Below are 26,908 nucleotides of genomic sequence, written 5' to 3'. Positions count from 1 at the left end.
AGTAATATGATTATAGTTAGTTTTAATATATAAAACATGATGAATATTTCATGGTGATTTATTAGGACATAAATTATGTGCTTTTGTTCCTGGGGAACCGCCTGTATGATGTTTATGTTGATTGAATCGGAGCAATGTCTTCGGCACGACAAGACAAGTTGAAAACATAAACTGGACTTAAGGCAGGAGGAAGGTAACTTTTCTACGTAATGTCAGAAAATCAGAAGGCGGGATGACCCGCAAGTCAATCAAATGACACCGCCGTCATCCATCTAGCGCTGATGAGCGCCAGTGAGAGGATCATATTTCGGCCTCAAAACAGATAGCAATCTAGTGTGTGGATAGTGTGTGGTTTATTATGATTTGATGGATTTTTCACCCAAAAAATTTAAATGATGGAAATTCGTCGTGGTGTCGGAGAATTTTAACCCATGTTCTAAAGACAGTCATGCTAATGACCATCAGGAGACAGTGCTAGGCTTCATTACTTCACTAAAATGAAAACACTTGTCTATGTTGTGATTACGTGTCTCTCTCTGGTTCAGTGCCACTCTATGTGCCAGTCTATAGGGACTTTTATTTTGTAGGGCTCATCAACTTTATTTTCAAAGTTGTTTTTTTCCTTCCTTTCTCTCTCATGGTGCTGCAGAGCTGCTTTGGTCTGTTGAAGCTCCTTATGAGTTCCAGCAGTGTGATTTGATCTTTTAAATTATTGTGCATCAGAGAATTAATCTATGGGCAGCACCAACATGTCACAGAAAATTCACCTGTGCACACGATTACTCAATGTGCCATGCTTCCAGGTAGATTGAAGCCTCTTTAGAAAGCGCTCCTGCTAAAAGTATGCAAAAAGTCACATGATCCACAAAGGACATTTATTGTACGTACGTATTTGTACGCAGTGGCGTGCACAGACATTTTGGGGGGTAAGGGCACTTTTTAGTGCAAATAAAAAAATACTACAAGCACATGTTGAATGAGATTTGACTTTTATTTGTAACATTCTCTAAACGTGAGTTTTCAATGGAAAAAAGTCACGCAGCCAACTGATATAATTCATATCCAATATTAACTATATACAGTCATGTCCTTCAGTTAACTTCTGTTTACCCTCCACTGTCTGCAGGCCTTGTTGCATATATTTTGCAATTTAAATCAATATAGGCCTACAATTAAGACAGTAAAAAGACCAAAAAGTAGGAGGAGGAGTTATAGGCTACTGAGTGTTGTCATTAGGGCTGCACCTAACGATTATTTTCTTGCCGATTAATCTAACGATTATTTTTTCGATGAATCGATTAATTGAATAGTTGTGATTTACCTACAATTATAAAAAAGAGAAATCCTCAAGACGAAACCGTGTCTGCATTGACAGGCTATAATGTTAGTTTAATCTATTCTCTTACCGCTACCCGGCCATTAAAGTAGACCGAATAACAATCTTGCATAACTATAGTATGTTACCATAACAGCAACAGTGCAGAAATTACGTTTTAACACGTGCCGATATAGAGAGTTAGCAAAACAACTTGTAGTGAATACTACAATGTATGAATGTGAATGTGCTAATTTACGATTACCTAAAAACAGAACGTACGGTGGTGTTTCGCTGCTATCTTGATGAAGTGCTCCGGGATGCTTGCGCTTCAGGTGTTCGTGCATAGCAGTCGTGCTGCTGTGATAAGCCATCTCAATTTTGCAAAGCTTACATAGCACCACGTTGTTCGGTCTCTGTCCAAAATAGTCCCAAACTTTAGATGCTCGTGTGCGAGTTTTTGTAGCCGCTGCATGCTCCCCAGAGAAAGCCATGGTTTTAGTGGGCGTGGCCATCTTTGTGGCGTCGACGCACGTTTTTGCAAATCGACATGTTTTTGTAGTTGATTACGTCGATAACGTCGACGCGTCACCCCACCACTAGTTGTCATTACATGAATGCAGATGGGCATTTTTCACAGGTAATGGGGAACTTCCCGTTTCTTCTTTCACAAATGAATGTGTTAATTAATGTTGCCTAACAAATCCTATACAACAGAAGATGTTCAGCTTAACACATAGATTTGCAAACTCTAACTTAATTATTTGTATGTGGTCATCCTCACGTTATCTATCATTCATTTGGGCTAAAGCAACTAGTTTATCAGGTGACCAGTTGGCTAAAAATGTTTACTAGTTTGGTGCTGTATGAGACATTTTACTGCACAAGAAAATGATTTCACGTTGGGCTTAGAGGGCAAACGGTAGATTTTACTTGATGTATATGTGACCTGGCTGGTGGGGCACGGGAGAAGAAGTCTATCTGTGACCGTGCGTGCTGTGCTGAAGACGCTTCCTTCCACTCGCTGAACTGAACTGCTGCGCATCTGGTGTGACAAAGGGAGAGAGTGGTCGAGTGTTTGCAAGGTGGTGGCGCATTTTAGGGCATTGTTTTTAATCGCTCAGGTTTTCAAAAGATCATTTTAAACCGACCTCAGTAAAATGATTAATAAAAAAATTTAAAAACCGAAGTCTCAAAAGGGCAATTTCGTTGATAAAGGGCAGAGTTGGTGGTGCTTTAGCACCACCTGATGTCTATTGGCGCATTTTCACACGGGCCTGCTTGGTGCGGTACGGTTCGATACAGATCGATTCGCAAAAGAGCGGTACGGTCGCGTTGTATTTCCATTACAATGGTGGACCACCACAATGTGGGTGGAGTCGCTGTTGGCGCGTGGGTTGTAGTGTCGTGACATCATTTGTATGCGACCAAAAATGGCAGAGGAGTCGATAGCGGTGGAGTCGCTCTCCTGTGACGCATCCTGTGACGACACTTCCTGGCCAATCAGTGTCATGCCGTTCTTCCACGTCACAGAAGTTTTCCACTTTGGAACGGTTAGAACCTCGAGTGAGTAGGTACGAAAAAAGTACCTGAAGGTATCGGCAAACTTGTACCTGGTACCAATGGAAACACTCACAAACCGTCATGAATCGAACTGTACCGCGCCAAGCAGGCTCGTGTGGAAATGCGCCATATGTGTGCACGCCACTGTTTGTTCGTGTAGTGTGATGTATTAGAAAGTCGCTGTCCATTTGCTTGAAAGTCACATATGAATTTACAACTATCGCATTTTGTATTTTTAAGTCGTGGTTTTCATTTGATAATTACGTTGTGTTTGTATGCAACTAAAGCGTTTTGAATTTGTAAGTTGCGTTTTTCATTCGAAAATTACGTAGTGTTTGCTGGCAACTAGTATATTTTTGCGGAATATGTTCTGTTTGTTTACAATGTTTTGGCAGCATTATAACTCCATAGCAGAGTTACTGTCCTGTTCAGAAGGGTCTGTAACCCAGCCGGTGTGCGTAATGAGATTAGGAGTCTGTTCAAAAACCCAAAAACAAACAAGGCTGCATTATGTATTCAAATCCAAAAGGTACAATTGGGCCTACTGGCTACCTGTAGGTTGTGTGTGTGCTTTAAACTGTTGCTTATTTATATGGATTTTATTGAGAAATTCATCAGTCGCATGTCTAAAATATAACTCACCACTTCAGAAGATCTCAAATGTCTCACTGTTAAGACAACTTCTTCAACATTTCTGTTGGACTGAAAATGATTAGAATAAAATAATTTTTAAATTCACACACTTCACAATCATTCAAATTGACATAAAAAGTAAAATATGCACATAAAAACAGGTAAAGAAAAACACGCACATGTGGTGTAAATCTAACACATCTACTTTATTCAAACTGTTCCTCAACATAGATCTCCGTGCCATTTCTTATTAAATGCCATGTCAGTTTTAACAGCGTATCTGTTGTTCCACAGAATGAGTCAACACCTGTGCAAGTTCAAAGAATATGTTTTAAGTTGAAAACAGGTCGTCAGCATCTGTGAGACGAAGGCAGAGTACAAGTGCAAAACAGTAGAAAGGTCAGATCAAGTTCACGGGGGCAGAGTGACTGACATGTAATCTATTTTGAGAAACACGCAGACAAGTTTTCAGACATTGGGAGATTCAATCACACATCAGAAAGGGTGGGGGCGATACTCCCCCTTCTACTATAAAGAAGAGGTGAAAACAGTCTGTTTTCAGACCTACACACAAAACCATACGAATACCACAGAGTAGAGTAGTTTAGGCATTTGTAGTGTACTCTCCAGAGATCTCTGTATTTTAACGTGGTTGTAATAAAAGGTTAAAAGACTGGTGATTTTTACTTTTGCATCAACGAACATGCTGCGCTAGGGAGGAGACCAAAGCGCAACATAAGCTTTTATATTTGTAACAAAAACCACTGAGTTACTAAACAAAATAACCAAATATAATTATATTCGTAGAGTATCAAATAAGTAGCTACGTTATCTGGCTGGGTTAGTTAGCGCTACAACATCCATTATAAAAACAGTTTAACACATTGAATTTTCCACCAACTTAGTCAAGACACGAGATTCAACCGTGAGGTAACGGAACGAACAAAATAGTGTGGTTAAGATGTGGTTAAAAGGTGTTAGTGGTACGTATTACTAAGTTAAGTACTTACAGGTCAACCAGTAGTCCAACACTTCCAAACAGGAGACAATAGGCGCAACTCCACTAAACGCCCGATGTTGATATTGAGAATAAGGAAACTGTGGTCTGTAATGTCCGATGGTGGGTAGAGGTGGGCGGATTGATCCAAATATCGATACCAACGCTGGTATTGATTTTGAGCAATGCTCGTGTAAAATAATTAATACTCAATCTTTTTAACTATCCCGCACGCACCGACTGCTGCGTACGTGGATTCATCAAAGTCTATTCTCTCTGTCTGTAAGAGCAGCGTTGCCAACTCCTCAGTAAGGAAAGTCGCTATTGGCTGTCCTAAAAGTCACAAAATGGCGTCATCGCCTAATTTGCATAATATAAGATGTAAAAGAATAACGTTGTGGGAGAGAAAAATGAGTAAAATACCCTAAATATGTTTGAGTGACTGACTGAGACTGTGTGAGTTAAATTCAGTGATTTATTTTGTATTACACTGAAGACGCATTTATATTTACATCCGGCTCTGTAAATACGGGGCGGGGTCAATCAGTGGCGACTTTGGGCATGCGCAGTTCATTTGCAGCGTGGACGTGGAGCGGTGCGGGTCTGCTCTGACTGTCAGACTGCATTGTGAGTGTTGTGGGACGGGGCTCACGGCAGGACCGGCTGCTCGCTGAGGACAGTAACTGAAGACCACGTGTGTTCATCTCAGAGTCTACAAAAGTCTCCAATAACACCACAAAAAGTCGGTAGATTTGTCGCTAATCTACTGTGGCCCTGAAAGCCCATCGCGTTGCAAAAGCAAAACTCACTGCAAGTACGAAAAGTAAATGCATCAAAATGACGACGCGTGCGCTACATTTCGGAAACGCGCTGCAAATTCTGAATTGCTTCAAAACCAGCCACAACAACACAACGGAAATGTTTCTGGGGGAACTATTAAAAAGCAGCGACGTGAAAAGTAAGTGTTAACTCCGATATCATCACGGGTAATCTATAGCTATATGACACAGAATGAATAACTAGTTTATTCGTGCTCTCCATTCTTACTTGTGTATTTTTGCTTTGCTGTACGTAGCGCAACATTTAAAAGCCTGATAAAAATCCTATTTTTTTTTATTTTTGTCTACCTAGGTCATGTTTTGTCCATTTTGTGGAATCCTTTTGAGATGTATTGCCTCATTTTGTGCTTCTTGTGGTGGAAATATTCAGATTTTAAGAACCTTTCAAGAAACTGGTAGGTTTTCTCCTGAATACTACTTATTAATATTGCATGTTTTGTTTTGACATTTTAAAAAAATATCATAGCAGTCTTATCTGAAAATTATATTAGAATTTACATTTTTGGTGATAGAATATTCAACCTATTTCCAAGATTATAATTAAAAAGTACAAATAAGAACTAACAACAGGTCATGCTTATACCAAATTAGAACATGTTCTTTGTCCATTTGACATGTAAAATAGTACAAAGTGTAGCATTACATTTTGCAATGTTATGCTGCTGTGATAACTGCCTGGTGTATTAATTGAATCCAATGATGTATAAAATTTACAATAGTTAGATTCAATTAATGACTAATTAATAATGTTGATATTGTATCAACGTATACTGTATCAATGGTATTTCAAGGAAAGTTATGTGGCTCAAGTGTGGAAGCTCTAACAATGATCATTGCTCAAAATTCTATGTAGTTTGGAGTACTTCCAATGCGCCTCCACACAGATTGTGGAACAGAGAATGGAGTCATGGCTGCCATTCACTGTACATTAAGATCCAGCCATGTGGATGAATTTGCAGGAGCTCAAAGTCATATGTATGGATCCTCAGTTTCAAATCAACGTTGGTGGTCACACGTAAGAAAACACAGGTAAGCTAAAATGGTATAATATTCAGTTCAACAGACTGTACTTGACATTGTTGACGTTTGCTGCTAATTGTGTGCACCTGAACTTTGCATTATTATAACTAAAAACTATGCAAATTAATCATGTTATTTGTAAGTGCTCTTTTATGGCATTTTATTCACTCGATTACTTAAATATTTTTGCTAGACATGGATTAAAAACATATGGGTCCAATCTTTTTCATAAAATATTCACCTCAATGTGCCCATGTCATGATGAGTTATAAATGTCTTGCTTAAGATGTTATCTGAACACATTTCCAATTCTATTGTACAAAATCTAATGGAATTTCATCATTTTTATCTCTAGGACTCAATTTTGGATGGATCTTTTCAGTGATTTAAAAGAGAGTCATCTATTCAATGGCAGCTATGAACACATGTGTTCGCTACGATACACTTTTTTGGATTTCCTGCAAAAAGAACTCAATGAATACAAACAGTTCTGGAACACACAATCGATTAGACCTGTTCATGAGTCCCACTGCCCGTCTGGTAAACCAGAAGCCATGTACCACCTGCCTAAGCTGTGAGTGTTGCATTACCTCATTGATATTGAAAATGAGCTTTTTCATTTGAATTGTATATTTATTTATAAAGACACTACCTTATTTTTTTTACTGACTCAGGTTCAATGGGCGGAATTATGAATTTCCCCTGTCTGTGCCATCCATAAATCAGTTCAACACCCTTGTGATGGTTCCTTGCAGTTCTTGTAGAGATGATGAACTTCAACATCATTTTGAGGATTTACAGAGACAGAGTGGAATAGCTCTACCTGTCAACTGGACTATGGCAGTAAAGAATTACATTACACTCAAAAGTCTGTCTGGCCTTTAATGTAAATAGGAACTAACAAGGTTTAGATTTAAAAATATGTCTTAGCTTTGCAGTTTTCTCCAACACAAATCAACATATTTACAAGTGCATTTAGCAATTCCATAAAAAAGATTAACGAATATGATCAAAAATGAAAATAAATAAAAGTTTATATACTATATGCACCTATACATTTCTCAATTTTTATCTTTATAAAGAAAAAAAACAGACGCTTTAATATTAATTGTATATACAATTTTCAAAAATGAAAAGCATCCTAGTGTCGAACACAGTCAAAACAAATGGAGGCATGTATTCACGTATAGATACTGAGAACAATAAGATATATTTTTAAAATGTGAACAATTAAAGCTTAAAGTGATCCTTGGTTTTCCTTAGAGTTTGCCTTTACGGAAGGCAAAATCCAGGGGACTTCTGTATTCCATTGTCCATGGCTTCTTGAAAATCCTCATAGCTTTGTGAGATTGGGATTTTGATGGTATTTGCACAGGTACTTGCCAAAGGAAAATGTGAGCACCAATCAAATGTTAGCTGTGGCTGTATTGCTGCAGGTGGAATTTCCTTTAACCCTGTTCCAAACATCAGCACATCCTGAAGGGAAAGGCCCACCCTGTTTTCTGAAAGTAAATGAAAAAAGCTCGGTATGAAACTAACATAGATGCACACAGTTCTTAATCATTATTCTGTGCTTTTAATTCAGATACGCCACTTCAACCTTCAAAATCACTCATTTATGGTGGGTGTCTTGCTGAGTGTTCTCTGGCAGATATTTCCACCTTAGACCATGTCACTTATTCACTCCAAGCAAGGAACAAAACTGCCAGACAGTTCCTCAAAGTTCCTCAAAATTGGCTGCTGCTTCTCGCCGGTGTATGTGTGATTGATTGTCTGTGACTTGTACTTGTGTTAAATTGTAAAGCGCCTTGGAAATTCGGAAAAGGCGCTATATAAATCGAACATTCATTCATTCATTCAAAGAATAAAATTATGGATCTCTGTCCATTTCTTTATTTCTTTCTGTCTAAATTGTTGTTGTTGTCATGGTGACCGGTGTCGGCCAGAGGAGGATGGGTTCCCCCCCTGAGTCTTGGTTCCTCTCAAGGTTTCTTCCTCATGCAAAAAACTAGGGAGTTTTTCCTTGCCACTGTCGCCCTTGGCTTGCTCACTGGGGGCTAGGACTCGGCACTTGTAAAGCTCCTTTGTGACAACAACTGTTGTAAAAAGCACTATATAAATAAAATTTGATTGATTAATTGATTCTTTGGAGACCTTTCATATGCAACAGTCTAATATTCAATACCTTCTGCATATAGCAGGTAATCTCTCCAGTAGCCAAGGACTCTTGTCTCCTCTAGTCACTTGGTGCTTCCAGGAACACTGAGCTTCACCAGTGAGTTTTCTACAGCATCTGCAGTCAGCTTGGTCCCAGAATAACACATGAAAGGCTTGAAGAGTGATGGATGCTGTTCTAGGGCATTGATTACATCAAGTGTTGCTAGTCCCTCCTTAAATCTAGAAAAAAAGATTACTTATGTTAGTATAATTTGGTTTATAGATAGACAATTGACACTATGGTTTTTATATTTACTAATTTCATCAGCATTCTTTTGACAACCGGACCTGAATGTTGGATAAATGTTTTGAAGTGTCTTTTGAAAGTGTTTTTTAAGTTTTTTAGTGCTTTGAAGTTACTGTACAATAAACACCTCTTACTTATACACAGGTGTGTACTTGGCATATACAGAATTTAGAGAAAATAAAACACTTCCAGCTTCACTGTAAAGCTGTACATACCACAAGGAAAACTCAGCTACGCACATCAAAGTTGTACTTATCATACCTATGTCACACATTGTATATACACATAACTCAAAATACACATACCTCTGAATGGAGAAATGGTTGTGGTAGATGAAACACCACTGAATGTAATCATGGATGACTTTCTCCTTGTGTTCCAGTGTCTTCATGAAGTGGAAGCATCCTGCTGTCTGTAGCAGGCTGGAGTGTTTATCTATGCATCACTGTAGCTCACTCACAGATGAAGCACTGGATATCTAATTCATGAAGATCATGCACAGAAATGATATTTGCTATAAATTTTTAAAATTTCATTGTCAAAACAGAACTTTTAAAATATACTTTCATTAACCCATATGTGTAGTGAGAACACACACACACACTCACTAGTGAACACTAGGGGGCTGTGAGCACACACTAGCCCAGAGCAGTGGGCAGCCCTAGTCCTGTCAGCTGGGGAGCTGTTGGGGTTAAGTACCTTGCACAACAGCACTTCAGTCATGGCCTAGCTGGGAATCGAACTTAAAAAAAAGTCAACCAATTACTTAATTCATTTTTTAAATTCATGGTAATATGAAAACATGCATGAACTCATGCCTTGACTGTATGTCTGATTAATTTACAGCAAGCCTCTGATGTGGTGTAAAATCTATCACTAAACATAGATACAACATCATGCAGCAGATTCAACATTAACAGAACAAATGTGTGGGAGGGAGCCATTCAAGGGTTTAAGAGATCCACATATAATCCATCTCATGACATGACGGTAAAATTCTCTGATGACACTGGGCAGACAGAAGAGGGTATGGGCACAGGGGGACCTAAACATGAATTTCTGACACTTAATGGATTCCATAAGGACACGTAGAGTCTTTGAAGACAGAGGCTCTACAAAATATCTTGAATTCAATAGTCAAGGTAAAATGTAGCCAATTACATACACATAGTAGTCATGTTAAAAAATATAAATGTATCATATTGCTGAAATATTGTCATCTTTAGCAGCAGAAGAAGATGAATACTTCCATGTAGGAGTAATGATTGCAGTGTCCATAGTCCATGGTGGTCCAGGATGTTGACTTCTTATATAGGCTACTGGCGAAGATAAATGAATCACAGCACATGGATTAAATGTTGAATGAAGAATGTCTCTCTCTCTCCTTCCTTTTATTTGCACACAAAAACTTATCTGCATACATAGCAACGGCTCTCCCTCTAACAAAAACGAACAAACTTAACTAACAATAGAGCATGCGCAACTCTGATAGTCACATGACTAATACCAGCTAATCCATGGGTTAAAGTTCTCCGTCACTATGACGGATTTCCGTCATTTGATTTTTTTGGGGAAAAAATCCGTCAAATCATAATAAACAACACACGCACGTGCTATCTGTTTTGTGGCCGAAATATGATTCTCACTGGCGCTCATCAGCTCTGGATAGATGACGGCGGTGTCATTTGATTGACTTGCGGTTCATTCCGCCTTCAGATTTGCGGATGTTACGTAGAAAAGTTTTTACCCCCCTCCTGCCTGGTGTGACCGTAGCGCGCGACTCTGTACACCTGCGCGAACGGCGGAGGCTACTTGCTGCGTCACATTCTTTTTGCAGTGTGGTCCTCTCAAAAACAGGGGAATGAACATTTACCTGACCAATTGTAATGTTGCATTAGTGCTGGAATTTAGGCTAAAGTACTTTAAAATGCTTGAAAATGTAACTACTTCGTTTCACAACAAATATCTGTCTGACTGAACAGTTATTACGCTAACAAATACGAGCCTCTTGTAATTCCAGGATGAAACATGAGAGAACGTGAAGTCGTTAAGATTGGGCATTTTGAAAATAAACCACCATTAAATAATGTGATAAAAAGAGAATAATTTCGAATCATTTCGAGTATATGTATAAATATTTAACTTAATTAAATTTAACGTTGAGAACGCGTTGAAATGGACCTTGAAAGTGACGTACAGGTGCTTTAATTCCACCTTATAAAGGTGTATGAACCCGGCAAACATGACTTGGTTCACTGCGCTGAAGCGCTGTGCGCGCGAAGTTACAAAATTCGAGAGGTGCACGACTGCGAGGCTCTCGCGCACGGGTGGAGCCACCGCGATTACGTCATTTTCGGCGTGCGGACCCTCGCGCTGCTCACGCCACTCGTGCTGCGTCAAGTGTAAAGGCTTAAACCAGGCTTAACATGGATGGTGTTGTATGGAAGTTTTTCTGTCTCAATATTAAAATGAAAATGTAATGCGCATTTGCATTTACATGTTCTACTCATACAAGCAACTTTGAGCTCAAAATTCAAATTCAAATGCAATAACTCCATTTTCATTTGCAATTGTTCCACTCATACAAGCAACTTTGAGCTCAAAATTCTAATTCAAATGCAATAACTCCATTTACATTTGCAATGTGATGGACATCCATTCACATTTCATTTACACATACATTTTGATGCTTTATATGTGTCTTTATTGAAATGAAAATGTATTTCCCGATTTGAATTATCAAGTTCATGTGATCATGCAAAGGTTGTATCAAAATTATAATTAAAATGCTATTCGCTTAATATGCTTTGCATTTCGTGATAACACGTTTGAAACGTAATTTTCAACCTCACCACCACGCTAAAAAGATGTCAATATTCAAACCTTAATGGAGAAATAGCGCCACCCCCTGTTTGCAATAACATTACGATACCAACAGCGCTAAAACTGTGTCAAAATGCATCTTGAAAATGCAATCCGAGCAGATTGCATTTTCATTTCCATGGTCTTCCACTATAGTCAAATTATAGTCAAATTAGATCCCATCAGCCTTCCAATCAGATTCCACCTCCCTCCACTTTATTCAGCCAATCGGGTTCCCCTTTCCACCTCAGGGAGCCAATCAGGACGGGACTAAAGCACGCTCAGCACAGAGCCATATAGTTTCTGGCTCTGCAGTACAGGCGAGTTTTTGGTCTTGATTTATGATCCCTAATGCCTGGTTCACACTGCACGACTTTTCAGTCGTCAGGTTTTTGTGCCGTTCGCACTACACTGGTTGTGCTGTAATCGCGAGTCTTTCAGTTGTTGTGGCTTTCACACTACATGACTGATCGGTGACGCGGGCTCACGAATTACACGACTGGGGAATCGCCGACTCATCTGGCTGCCGTCCAAAAACACGAGAACACGAAAACGAAACTCTCGTGAAAACCAGCAACACCACATAAAGAATAAAACAATGTACATGTACTCCACATTTTCGTTATTATTATTATTTTAGTCCCATAGTCCCAAGTTGCCAGAATTATTTCATCTCTCCGTTGCAGTGAAAATAGTTATAATCAATCGCACTATTTCTCCAGTGCTGTCACAATAACTTAAACAGTGTTGTAGTAAAGTTGTAAGAAAGGTGAGGATTTTGTGTGTTTGCTGGGTTACTGTTTTGAAAGCATTCTTGAAAGTTTTTTACATTCTCAGAGATATCTTCAGCGGTGCCGCGGTTCTCTCTCCGCGTTCACATTGGCTGTAGTTAGACGCTGCTGCCGACTCTCAGTCGCCGACTGGGCTAGATATTAAACACGCTAGATATTAAACATGCTAGATATCTGCCGGTCGTCTGCGATGAGTCGGCGACCACTCGGCGAGCGTCTTTCAGCAGTTCACACTACACTGAGCGAGCGACGAGTGATCGCCGATTTGCCTCCGACCACAGTTTCTGTCGGCGATCTACAAAAAACAGTCGGCGACTGAAAAACCAGCCTAAAATCGTGTAGTGTGAACCGGGCATAAGGTGCAAACTATAACGTAGAGGAAAAGAACTCGTACGAAAGACAGACCAAAGAATAAAAACGTACACTGAACACTCGATTAAACAAACACAATCTATGAACCCCAAAGGTATAGTCTGAGACTAGGGAAAGGCATGAAACGTAGACAACGGAAGCTTATACTAAGGACTTACCAAGGCATGAAAACATAAGGACCACTCGACTCAAACAAGGGCAATCTATGAACCCACAATGTGTAGTATGGTGTGAGATTGCGGTCTTTAATATGAGAGCGCAAAGATAAGATTCAATCAAGCAAGTCAGACACACTGAGCACGCAAAATCAAGAAAACCGAGCGCTGTTAGGTGCGCTCACTTCCCTGTTTTCAGTGCGCGTTTCAGTTTTTTGCTCGCTTCTAAAATTTCTGCTCGCGTCATGATTACAAGTACGTTAAAGATCAAAGCTTGGTAGAGGATTACCTGCGGGTTCAGGTAATTATGCCGCGTCTGTGGCATTAACCACACTAAACAGGGACGCTGGGGGATTCTAGATAACATCACTCATCGAGGCATTACCGCTTTATAACTTTAAAAATACGACAGCACAAATGTTTATTTAAATAAACCAGCATTAACGAGCAGAAATGGTTTTCTGTTTCTGATCACACGAGACGCTTCACGGAGGTCGGCCGTTGTACCGCCGTAGTTTGAGGCACACAGTTGCTCTGCCACAGCGCTCAATTTGGCAATAACAGTCACATCAGCGCCAGATAAGGCTGATATGTCTGCCACTTGATCGATTAAACTTTCACACTAATGTAGTGTAAATTCACCATAAGGACTCGTCTGCTACCCTTTGAATTAATCTAATGAGCGCTTCTGTGACCATGTCTAAAAAAACTCGCCTGTACTGCTGCGCTGTAGTCCCGTCCTGATTGGCTGCCCGCTGTGGAAAGCTGTGGAACCTGATTGGCTGAATAAAGTGAAACCGTGGAATCTAATTTGACTATAATTTGACTATAGTGGAAGACCATGGAAATGAAAATGCAATCTGCTCGGATTGCATTTTCAAGATGCATTTTGACACAGTTTTAGCGCTGTTGGTATCGTAATGTTATTGCAAACAGGGGGTGGCGCTATTTCTCCATTAAGGTTTGAATATTGACATCTTTTTAGCGTGGTGGTGAGGTTGAAAATTACGTTTCAAACGTGTTATCACGAAATGCAAAGCATATTAAGCGAATAGCATTTTAATTATAATTTTGATACAACCTTTGCATGATCACATGAACTTGATAATTCAAATCGGGAAATACATTTTCATTTCAATAAAGACACATATAAAGCATCAAAATGTATGTGTAAATGAAATGTGAATGGATGTCCATCACATTGCAAATGTAAATGGAATTATTGCATTTGAATTTGAATTTTGAGCTCAAAGTTGCTTGTATGAGTGGAACATGTAAATGCAAATACGTATTACATTTTCATTTGAATATTGACACAGAATAACTTCCATAGTGTTGTTCTGTTTGTATTTAAAAGCTCTATCCAGTGGTGTTAATTTTTTTGTAACATACCTACTTAAAGCAGGTAATCTTACGGCTTATGTTTTTGCGATGGTGAATCTGATAAAAACAAGAGAGCTTCATACCTTTTAAACCAGGATTCACTAAATTTGACTTGATCTTTAAATAATTTTCTGGAAGAGGACCCCCAGATAACTCCCATTAAATACACATTTATGTACATTTACTGCTCAGGTGTTCATTCTCTCTTCTCTCCTTACACAGGCTGTTTAGATAAATATACTTTATAAATGTGTTTATTGTGTAGAATTAGACAAAAGAGGCCGTGTCCCAACTACACCACATTTTCAGTAATTGCTGGCATTGTCTTTTGCCAAGAAAAAAATTTCAGTCAAATGAAAATTTCTTGCTTTAACCCATGAGCTAATCATATAATGGAGAGCACACTATATACATTCATGTTAACACCCCCACTTGCTCTCACATTGTAAACATCCCTTAAATTTTTTAATTTTTTGCAGCTTCATTTTTGGTGCAGGTTTTGTCATCATGTCAGCCACCATTTCTTCGGTTGAACAAAACGTCAAAGAAATACTCCCATCCCTCAACATATTTCTGATAAAATTATACTTTATATCAATGTGTTTGCACCTCTGTCTACTTACAGGATCTTTCGCTAGAGCTAGATGAAATAGGGTGTTTGATCGATGCGGTTACAGTAACACCTATTTCTGATCATCGCTGCTGTTTGCACTGCATATACCCATAACTCTTTAGGTAAGTGGCTCTCAATTAACATGCACCTAGCCATGTCAAATAGGGTTCTCCACTGTCGTTCTGCCGTGCCATTCTGGTGTGGAGAGTATGGTGCTGATGTTTCATGTCTGATCCCACTTCTGTTAAGCAGTGACTCAAAATCCTTACACGTAAACTCGGTGCCATTATCTGACCTCAGACACCTGATCTTTCCATAGGGAGCTGTATCAGCCATAAACCTCTCTAAGGCTGTTACAGTGTCACTCTTATTTCTCAGAAAATATACAAATATTGCACCTGAGAAATCATCAGTGAATATCATCGCGTATCTATGCCCCTCTTTCTAAGCTGGATCAATTGGGCCTGCTAGGTCTGTATGTACTAGTTCCAGTACCTCCCTAGCTCTCCTATCTGGGTTTCGGTTTCTGCTTTGGGTGAATTTTCCTTCTATGCATATCTCAACAATACCTGTCACCCTCATCAATTATAGTGTTCAAGAAATATAGTCTGTTATATTCCTTGATGATGAACTTGTTACCGTCCTTGAGTTGTATTTCGTCTCCACCCTGCTGGAAGACCACCTTGGCTCCGTTGGTCGTTGCCGCCTTTACAGAGAAGATGTCCTGCGGATATGAAGGAATGTACAGTGCATCTCTGAGAATCGCTGTACACCTTCGTCCCTCGCCGTCAGTCAGCTGGACTTCCGCATCTCCTCTCCGTTGCGCAACTCCTGTAGTTCTTGTCCCATCAGCTAACTCCATGGTGTGATTTTTTGGTTGGAACTTGGAGTCGAACACTTTAAATTTTCCAATGTCGGTTATGAGACGTCGCCCCTGTATCGACCATTAAACCATTCAGTTTTATCTTCGTTCGGTTCAAGTCATCTCTAGCCTTAAAAGCGTATGTATGTTCTATTTCGTCCGCAACTGTCTGCCTAGCGTCGTCCCTCTCGCGCTGCCTTCTTCGACATGTCGCCTCTCTATGTGTTCTGCTTCTGCAGTATCCGCACCACTGGTTCTGTTCCGGATACTTGTCAGGACATGCTCTGGCCTTATGCCCTTTCTTGCCACAACTATAGCATATAAAGTTTGCCTGTGTGTGAACTGTGGTGTTTAACCTTTCTTGCGCCTCCGTTTTCATGACGTTGTCATCAGTCGTGCATATGGCATACCTTTCTGTATCCTCATAATTTTGTAGCTTTGTCTTGAATTCAGCAAAACTTACGGTTCTATCACTTTGTGTTATATACGTGGAGAATGGCTTAAACGTCTCTGGAAATCCCTTCAGGATCATCACTACCAAAAGTCCATCACTTAAAGTTTCCTCTGCACCTCTCAAGAGCTGTAATGGCGGTCTCTGCCCTAATCATATGGTCAGTCACACTTTCTTCATGAGCCTTCACCAACGAGGTTAACTCGGTATACAGGCTAATTATGCGGGGTTTCCCTTTACCTGCTTAGTGATCTCTGAGGATTTTTAGGGCCTTCCTGCCATTGTCTGCAGCTTCTCGCATAACGAGAGAAAGACTTGTATCATCTAGAAACTGTATTAGCTCTGCGTAGGCTTCGCCATTTTTCTCAGAGTCTTCTTCGTCCTCGTCGCTAGCTGGCGTGTGTAGTATCATCTCTTTTAGTCCTTGTAAGCGTAGATGACCTAAGAATTTAGTTTCCCACAATTCGTAATTCTTCTCATCTCCGTCGAACACTAACCTGCTCCATCGTGTGCTTTGTTCTTTCGTTTTGCGTCTTGCAACTTCTATGCCCGCCATGTTGTCCGCGTCGTCTCTTCAACTTTTGCACCGGTATTAACTAATTAGTCAGCACAAACGTATCCTGGGCCCATAACCTGTTGACTTCTTATATACTGGCGAAGATAAATGAATCACAGCACACGGATTAAATGTTGAATGAAGAATGTCTCTCTCTCTCCTTCCTTTTATTCGCACACAAAAACTTATCTGCATACATAGCAACAGCTCTCTCTCTAACATCAACGAACGAACTTAACTAACAATAGAGCATGCGCAACTCTGATAGTCACATGACTAATACCAGCTAATCATATAATGGAGAACACAATATATACATTCATGTTAACACAGGACCTCAGTGTCTTTCCCCAGATCTTTTCCAATACCTCATTGGTAAAGTGAAGTGCATTGAAGCTCCTATAGAAGACATACCAGATGAAGAAGTTAGAAGTTCTCTTCTTGAGGTAATGTATTGTAATTTTAAGTATTATTATAATGAAGCAGTTTTCAAGTACTCCAAAGCTGTTTAAAGCTTTATTCTTAAAGCTTCTCAGAAACTGAAGTTTATATTAGTCTTATTTACAAAAATGATAGTAACAATTCCTACTGAGCTGAGTATGCACCTTGATTAAATAATCCATTAGAAATTGTAAGTCTTCTTGTAATATTATTAAATGCGGAGGACAAATTCCACTTTGTGAAAATCACAAATGGTTAATTGGCTCACTTTCACTAAAATAAGAAAGGGCAAAAAAATGGCTGATCATGGATAGCAATTGCCACAGACTAATTGTCACGAATATAACACGGTTTGGTCCTGAACCATAATCATAAACTAATGGTGAAAGCAGCAAAGAAAAACTCCCTGGGTGGAATAAGGAAGTAACCTTTCAAGGACCAAGACTCAAGAGGGAGCCCAACTTTTTGGATGGTCCAACTTATAACCTGTCCAAGCTTCATCAAATTATATAGTATTTTGCATAATAGTAATATGCCAAACTTTGAAATTATGGTTAAATTATCACACATTTCATGTACATTTTGAATCATTTTAAAATCAATGAATGCAATCTGACATAGTAAAAAATTAAGCCAGTAGTGCACATACGTTAGTTCCTTGTTAGTACATGTACTGTATATATGTTAAGTATTTTTCTTCAAAGATATAATTAAAATGCATAGTCATTAAAAGTGTTCAACACCAGTTACCTGTCTTCTGATTCCACAACTGCCTCAGACTCCGAACTGCTATCAATGTTGTATTACAACAAACTATATAAATTAAAAAGGCTGAGAAGTTATCTGTGATGGGGCATCTATGAAAGAATATTACATACTTCTTGGCCTGAAGACTGAGACGTTGTAGCTGACCTGAAAATAAAAAGTTTATTTTGGAAAAAAAAGTATCAAGACGTTATGGTACAAAATAATGAACAAATCATTTGGACATTCACGACCCATGAATATGCCAAATACTTCACTAAAGTGATATTGTTTGTTGTTTACTGTACCCATCTCCACTCTTTGGGGTACTACCTTCAGGATCTGTCCAAAGCTGTAAAGTAAAAACCACCAGAATACAGAAAAATGTGTATATGTTCATTATACTGGTGTAGGGGTTTCACCTACTAATCCATAATGTGTTTTACCTTAATTATTAATCAGTCTCATTAATTTAGAATCAGTCTAATATTCTAATTATACCAGAACCACAACTTTAGTTATCAACTAAAGGTAATTAATGGTTTGGTATCTGAAGGATTTAACTGTTTTGGCAACAACCACTTTTGAATGAGATCAACACAAACAATTTGGTGAAATTAAATGATACATTTATTTAAAACCAACTATTCTAAAACACAAACAGCATCAACAAGGATCAGTATATTTACAGTGAAGACCGGGTATCTAGATTAGCACAATTTGAAGACAAAGGGGAATTCCCTATTCCTAAATAAATTTACTTACATACTCTGCCTAAATAAGTATTAATTTGGTTCTATTAGTCTACACATTGAGCCATTCTTAATTTCCACTTTTGGACAATAAATGACACATAGTGCACAGACAGGCATGAATGTGAGGTCACATACGTACACATGAGGATGATTACATTTGAGGAGTAACATACAAACTAATACATAGATATGCATATGCCTAATATAGCACATTACATGTTGATACTTGGTTATCTATGAATCTAAATTAATATTACATCGGAATACAAGTGTATTGATATGTCTAAAATAAGACAGCATAGGAATATGTGAGTACACAAGCCTCTATGACTAACACATAGAATTAATGAGCATGCATATCTAAACAGCAGAACACACAGTAATTATATATATATATATCCGTTAACACGAAGTCGCCAAGTTTGCTTCATGGAAAATTCATTTTAGGAACGTAAAATGTTACCGGAGTGGAGCACCGGAGCGGAGCACCGGAGTTAACGTTTTCTGCATGGTCCTAGCGCTAGATTCGTCGCTATTTAAATATTTATTTTTAACCGTTAAAACTGCAGAAGACCAAAACCGGCTTTTGAAAACAAAAGGCATATGAGCCATTTTAATATAGTTTAATATAGATTAATTTCAAGATTTCAGTGAGATTAATCTAGATAGAGTCCAAGAAGTATTTGATCCCTTGCTGATTTTCTTCGTTGGCCCACTAATAAAGACATGATCATTCTATACTTTTAATGGTAGATGTAGTCTTACATGGAGAGACAGAATATCAAGACAAAAATCCAGAATATAATTTTAAAGAATATATTTTAATTAATTTGTATTTCAATGAGGAAAATAAGTATTTGATCCCTCTTGCCAAACACACTCAATACTTAGTGGCAAAGCCTTTGTTTGCAAGCACAGCGGTGAGACGTTTGTTGTAGTTAACCACAAGTTTAGCACACACACCAGGGGGAATTTTGGCCCACTCTTCTTTGCAGATCCTCTCTAAATCATGAAGGTTGGTGGGCTGTCGCTTGGCAACTCTGACCTTCAGCTCCCTCCATAGATTTTCGATCGGATTGAGGTCTGGTGACTGGCTGGGCCACTCCATGACCTTAATGTGATGTTTCTTGAGCCTATCCTTTGTTGCCTTTGCTGTATGTTTAGGGTCGTTATCATGTTGGAAGACACAACCACGGCCCATTTTCAGATCCCTGGCAGAGGGGAGGAGGTTGTCCCTCAGGATTGTGCGGTACATGGCTCCATCCATCTTCCCAGTGATGCGGTGTAGTAGCCCTGTACCCTTGGCAGAGAAACACCCCCAAAACATTATGCTTCCACCTCCATGCTTGACGGTGGGCACAGTGTTCTTGGGGTCATAGGCAGCATTTTTCTTCCTCCACACATGGCGGGTGGAGTTGAGGCCAAAAAGTTCAATTTTGGTCTCGTCTGACCACAAAACCTTCTCCCAATAACTTGGTTCATCTTTCAAATGATCATTGGCATACTTGAGGCGCGCCTCCACATGTGCTCTCTTCAGCAGGGGTACCTTTCGGGCACTGCAGGATGTGAATCCATTGTTGCGCAAAGTGTTGCCAATTGTTTCATTGCAAACTGTGGTCCCAGCTGCCTTCAGGTCATTTGCTAACTCCTGCCGAGTGGTTGCAGGACGATTTCTGACCGTTCTCAGCATCATTGCCACCCCACGAGGCGAAATCTTCTTTGAAGCACCGGGCCGAGGTCTGTTGATTGTCATGTTATACTCTTTAAACTTTCTGATAATTGCACCAATAGTTGTTACTTTCACATCCAACACCTTACTAATCTTTTTGTAGCCCATTCCAGCTTTGTGAGGGTCAACAATTCTGACTCTGAGGTCCTGTGACAGCTCTTTGGTTTTACCCATGTTGGAGACTTGAAATCTGTGTGATCTGTCTGATTCTGTGGACAGGTGTTTTTCACACAAGTGATTAGTGAGAACAGGTGGCTTCAGGTCAGGTAACAAGTTGATTGGGAGTGTCTAACTGGTCTTTAAAAGCCAGAACTGCTAATGAATACTAAGGGATCAAATACTTATTTCACTCCATGAAATACAAATCAATTAATATATATTCCTTAGATTTATTTTCTGGATTTTCTTTTTAATATTCTGTCTCTCCATGTAAGAATACATCTACCATTAAAAGTATAGAATGATCATGTCTTTATTAGTGGGCCAACGAAGAAAATCAGCAAGGGGATCAAATATTTCTTGGACTCACTGTATATATATGTATATATATATATATATATATATATATATATATATATATATATATATATATATATATATATACACACACATACATGATAATACATGGTTATGCATCAATGTGGTGTGTTTACACAGTAACACGTATTCTAATAAGATGAATACATGAAAGATCATAAGTTGTGTCTTTATATCAACCACATATCACAGTGTTCACATTTAGAGGCACATGGCCCTTAGGGCTGGACCCGAATATTTGGATATTTGGACATTCGGTCATTGAGTAGGTATTCGGTTTTTAATTTTGGTATTCGGATATTCCTGTTTTTTTTTTTTCTTAGCTCCGCCTCACTCTAACATTACAGTTCCGTTCAGGTTAATGGCGGTATATGAGAGGCAAAATGCCAAGAAGCTCAGCTGTTTGGAAGCATTTTAAATTGAATGCAGACAAGACAAAGGCAGTGTGCCAAATATGTGATATTCAGATGGCATATCATGGTGGCACATCAAGCTTGAGGAATCATCTAAATGCGATAAGTATTATTTCTTGACGGTGTAAAAAAAACAAGATTATTCCTGCTAACAAACTTAGCTTAAATAGTGTCTGCCATGTTTTGCCATGACAAAGCTGCTTATGTCTGACATTAACAGTAATGTTATACATGCAGGCACTTCGAAACTGATTTATATAATAAAATGTAAGGGGTAATGTGGCAACACTAGGTGCTAAATCACAAAAAAAAATGCCCAGCCTATTAACAGCTCCCATCTGTATAGGTGCATACCGTCCGTATGGCTTCATGCATGCTGTCCGTATGGCTTCGTCCCTATGGCTTTTAATAGTAAAATAAAATTACTATTCTTTGTTTCTACATAAGGTCATGCTTTTCTTTTTCTTTAAATTTTGTCAATACCTTTTATTCTCAACATTTTTTCGTACTTTAATCCGTTTTTAATTAAAAAATTTTTTTATCCGTCTTATTTAAAAATGAAGCTTTGAATATTCGCTTCGAATCAGTGCGAATCAGTGAATACCCGGAGCTCAAAAAACGCTATTCGGGCCAGCCCTAATGGTCCTGTGGTCCTTTGTCCTTAAAGGCTGGAAAGGTGAATACTGGTTTCAAGAATAATTAATCTTTCCTTGTATGGAAGGTAGTCAAGTTCGGTGTCTCTAGACTGCATTCGCTGAGCTGATTCCTGTAGGCTGAATCCCAATTCCGTGTACAGTACAGAGATCTCTGAAATATCTGTATCTTCAGCTCTGGATTTTAACACAGGACTTATAATGGGTTTAAACTGTGGGCAATCAGATAAGGTTGGAATTTAGAGTTTTATGGTCCTTCCTGACTGCGCTCTAAGTGTCCTCTGAAGAAGGTTGATTTTGACCAGCCTCTCTCCGAGCCCAGGAGGTCAGATAAAGTCAGAGTTCTAAGCTAGGGGAGATAAGCACCATTGTGAATGGGGGTCCTTGGGAACCTGTTGCTGGGTAAAGAATCAGTGTTTATCTTTACATGCAATCAGAGAGATGCGAGTCTGTTTCTCAGTTCAGTGGGGAAGGAATCCCTTCGGGTGTCATAGAAAATACAAAAAAGTTGGGGTGTCTCCACTACATCTGTTTCCTGCAATGCGCACACACTAATGTTAATTTTGCTGTTAAATACAATAGCTAAACCTCCACCACAACCACTCTGTCTGGGGGCAGAGAGATGTTTGAAGACAGGTGGAGTAGCTGCATTTAGCTGGTAGTAATCATCAGGTGTTTGCCAGGTTTCAGTTAGAAGAAAAATGTCCAGTTGATGTTGTCCGATCAGATCATTAATAAATGCAGCTTTATCAGTCATGGAATGGCAGTTGAACACAGCCAGGTTTAGGGAACGAGGTTGAACAAATGAACAGTGGACAGCAGTAACCAGAGGTTTGGACCGGGTGATTTCTTTTAGAGTGCCGAGATCCACGCTGTATTGGGACCCTGATGAACTGATTTTGGAACGCCGGACCGAACTGAAGATAACCGGAATACTGGATGCAGATGATTGTTGGTGGTGATGTCTGGGACCACGATGGATATACCGGGATTGACGAGCAATACCAGCAGAGAAACATTTGCTGTAGGTGGTGGAGTCCAGCCGAGATGGAGAGCGCAGGTTATAAAGGTCTACCTTAGAATAAACTCACTGGAAGGACTCAATAATACTGGTGACCAACATAGCAACCACTATATCATTAGCCGGTAAGCCAATGCTACACCACAATAGCCCAATGCACCGCATTAGCCTGATGCACCGACCAGAATCACAGACTAACAAGCAGCAATGGACTTTACCGATTGCAGTCTGATCGTAGACAACCGACCAAGAGAGAGGAAACTCACTCACCCAGTTAAGTCGCGAGGAACTGGCCAGCGCAGACAGAGCCCACAGGTAAACACAGAGCTTGTGTTTAAGTGGAAAATGAGTTGAGCTACACAGCGGAGATCAACATCAACAAAGCCCGCTATATCCAGTTGGTAAACATATGCGGTAAACAGAACAAACAAAAAATAACAAAATAAAATAAACAAATTGCAAATGAACAAATGCCGGTACAGGAGCGGCAAACACAGGCACTGCGTACCCTACACCGGAAACTGCAGTTTAGTGTGTGTGTGTGTGTGTTTAATGCGGATCACATGTAGTCTGTCCAGCCTGCTTCATTCTGTACTAACACAGTGCAGTATTAGTGCAATGCAGAGCAGCAGTATGGTTTCATACCAGCTAAGTGCACCACAGATGCTATGTTTGCTTTGAGAGTGTTAATGGAGAAGTATAGGGAAGGACAGGAGTTACATTGTGTATTTGTTGACTTAGAGAAAGCTTACAATAGAGTACCAAGACAGGAGCTGTGGTATTGTATGAGGAAGTCAGGAGTAGCAGAAAAAAATGTGAGGGTAGTGCAGGATATGTATGAGAACAGTGTGACAGCAGTGAGATGTGCGGTAGGAATGACAGATGGGTTTAAAGTGGGGGTAGGACTACATCAGGGATCAGCCCTGAGTCCCTTCCTGTTCGCAATTGTCATGGACAGACTGACGGACAAGGTTAGGCAGGAGTCCCTTTGGACTATGATGTTTGCTGATGACATTGTGATCTGTAGTGAGAGTAGGGAGCAGGTGGAGGTAAGCTTGGAAAGATGGAGATATGCTTTGGAGAGCAGGGGAATGAAAGTGAGCAGGAGTAAAACAGAGTACATGTGTGTGAATGAGAGGGCAGACGGTGGACAGGTCCAGTTACAACAGTGGTTCCCAAACTTTTTCTGCCGTGTCCCCCTTTAGTGGATGAGAATATTTTTGCGCCCCCCCCTACACCCCCCCCCCCCTATTGACTATAAACATGAAAAAAATAAACTGCAAGAAACCTTTTAAATGGTTCAAGAATTCTAAATATAATTTAAAATAAATAAAGAGATGAAATAAGAGAAACAGCAATACATATGCGACTAGTTTGCAAGCGCAGACATCACGCAGAGCACAAAGCATGTAACAGCCAGAAATATGTGTACTGTCTCTTTAAGGGAGCGAGTTGAGCGCGCGTATGGAATATTGTTTTTTTTTAGCTTTCTGCCGTAGACCGACTCAGACCACTGCTCTTTATTTTATTTCTGTAAGTAACGCATTAAATGAGCTTTGGACAACTCACCAGTTCATGTATGAACAGTGAAGTAATGCTGGAGCCCAGGTTTATTTTGGTCAACCAGCAACTAAACGGACTAAGTGGAATACCACCAGCGCGAGTATTAAGGTTGAACTAATTCCGAATAGCAAGCAATACAAGCATAAAATTAGACTGAATAGATCTGTTTTTATGGATCGTTCACATTGTCCCATATACCCGATCTAGAATTTTTTCAGATATTAATATTGGAATCGGTGCATCCCTAATATTGACACATGTGCACGTTTTACTTTCAAGCTCCGCACCCCACCTAGGGGGCGCGCCCCCCACTTTGGGAACCACTGAGTTACAAGGAGTTGATTTGGTTGATTTGGTTGAAGGTTGACGAGTTTACCTACTTAGGGTTGAGGGTACAGAGTAATGGAGGAAGTGAAAGAGAGGTAAAGAAGAGAGTGCAGGCAGGGTGGTGTGGATGGCATAAAGTGTCTGGGGTGATCTGTGATAGAAGGGTGTCGGCTAGAATGAAAGAAAAGATCTATAGGACAGTAGTGAGACCTGCTATGTTGTATAGACTGGAGACAGTGGCACTGACAAAGAGACAGGTGAGGGAGATGGAGGTGTCTGAGATGAAGATGTTGAGATACTCATTTGGAGTGACGAGGTTAGGATCAGAACTGAGTTTATTAGAGGATCAGCACATGTAGCATGTTTTGGAGATAAAGTTAGAGAAGCGAGATTGAGATGGTTTGGACATGTACAGAGGAGGGAGGAGAGGTATATTGGTAGGAGGGTCTTGAGGATAGAACTTCCAGGCAAGAGGAGGAGAGGTAGAACTATGAGGAGGTTTATGCATGCAGTGTTAGAGGATATGAGAGTGGCTGGTGTGTCAGTGGAGGACACTCAGGACAGGGCCAGATGGAGGAGTTTGATCCGCTGTGGCGACCCCTAAACGGGAATTGCCGAAAGAAGAAGATTAGTGCAATGCAGAAAATGTACAGTAAGCTAGAACTGAAGAAAGAAGTTTCTGACTTACCACACTGAGCAGTGTTATGGCTTCTTTCCTGTGTGAATGAGCTTGTGCCGTTGAAGATGACTCTGTGTAGTAAAACTCTTCCCACACTCTGAGCAGTGATATGGCTTCTCTCCTGTGTGAACGCGCTGGTGTTCGTTGAGACTATTCTGTCGAGTAAAACTCTTCCCACACTCTGAGCAGTGATATGGCTTCTCTCCTGTGTGAATGCGCTGGTGTTCGTTGAGACTTCTCTGTCGAGTAAAACTCTTCCCACACTCTGAGCAGTGATATGGTTTCTCTCCTGTGTGAATGCACTGGTGCAGTTGAAGACTTCTCCGTTCAGAAAAACTCTTCCCACACTCTGAGCAGTGATGTGGCTTCTCTCCTGTGTGAATGCGCTGGTGTTGCTGGAGATTTCTCTGTGTAGTAAAACTCTTCCCACACTCTGAGCAGTGATGTGGCTTCTCTCCTGTGTGAATGCGCTGGTGTTGTTGAAGACTACTCTGTGTAGTAAAACTCTTCCCACACTCTGAGCAGTGATATGGCTTCTCTCCTGTGTGACTGCGCTGGTGTTGCTGAAGATTTCTCTGTGTAGTAAAACTCTTCCCACACTCTGAGCAGTGATATGGCTTCTCTCCTGTGTGAATGCGCTGGTGCCGATGAAAAGTACTCTGTTCAGTAAAACTCTTCCCACACTCTGAGCAGTGATATGGCTTCTCTCCTGTGTGAATGCGCTGGTGCAATTGAAGATTACTCTGTGCAGTAAAAAGCTTCCCACACTCGGAGCAATGATATAGCTTCTCTCCTGTGTGAATGCGCTGGTGCCGATGAAGACTACTCTGTTGAGTAAAACTCTTCCCACACTCTGAGCAGTGATATGGCTTCTCTCCTGTGTGAATGCGCTGGTGTTTCTGGAGATTACTGTGTTTAGTAAAACTTTTTCCACACTCTAAGCAGTTGTAGCTTTTCTCCTTTTCCATGTTTACTGATTTCAGCAGTCTGACATACTCCTCACAGATAAATGTGTTTATGTAGGTAAAGTTTACGTGTTTAGGAAAGTGGACAGCATTAATTCCTAGAGGAAAAAGACATTGCAAATTCATTGAGAGATGAGGATGAATCAATCATGACAAAGAACCATTTGGGCTATGCATAATGCTAAAGAAATTAATTAAATTAATT

At 39.9% G+C, this 26,908-nt stretch overlaps 1 protein-coding gene and 1 long non-coding RNA gene across 3 annotated transcripts in view; one reads left to right on the top strand and one right to left on the bottom strand.

The window, feature by feature from the left end:
• The window catches only part of LOC143510069 (uncharacterized), a 102,683-nt gene that overhangs the window by 7,057 nt on the left and 68,718 nt on the right, over positions 1-26,908 (bottom strand). Inside the window, exons 1-2 of one of the 2 annotated variants that reach the window (XM_076999074.1) lie at positions 4,522-4,768; positions 3,521-3,580 (exon numbers count right to left, since the gene is read on the bottom strand). Coding sequence is in view for 1 of the 2 variants with exons in the window: in XM_076999073.1 (XP_076855188.1) it covers positions 25,833-26,637 (805 nt within the window). In the remaining variant the exon portion in view is untranslated. Of the gene's footprint in view, positions 1-3,520; positions 3,581-4,521; positions 4,769-25,832; positions 26,638-26,908 lie in introns of those variants that run through there. The other variant, XM_076999073.1, reaches the window with a different exon arrangement.
• Positions 5,162-7,190, top strand: LOC143510087 (uncharacterized). The gene is made up of 5 exons (XR_013129892.1): positions 5,162-5,466; positions 5,640-5,742; positions 6,201-6,376; positions 6,723-6,941; positions 7,042-7,190. It is a non-coding gene; the product is annotated as an uncharacterized LOC143510087 (long non-coding RNA).

Source organism: Brachyhypopomus gauderio, chromosome 3, assembly GCF_052324685.1.
Source record: "Brachyhypopomus gauderio isolate BG-103 chromosome 3, BGAUD_0.2, whole genome shotgun sequence".
NCBI classification, from domain to species: domain Eukaryota; kingdom Metazoa; phylum Chordata; class Actinopteri; order Gymnotiformes; family Hypopomidae; genus Brachyhypopomus; species Brachyhypopomus gauderio.
This window is presented reverse-complemented; position numbering and strand designations above follow the sequence as displayed.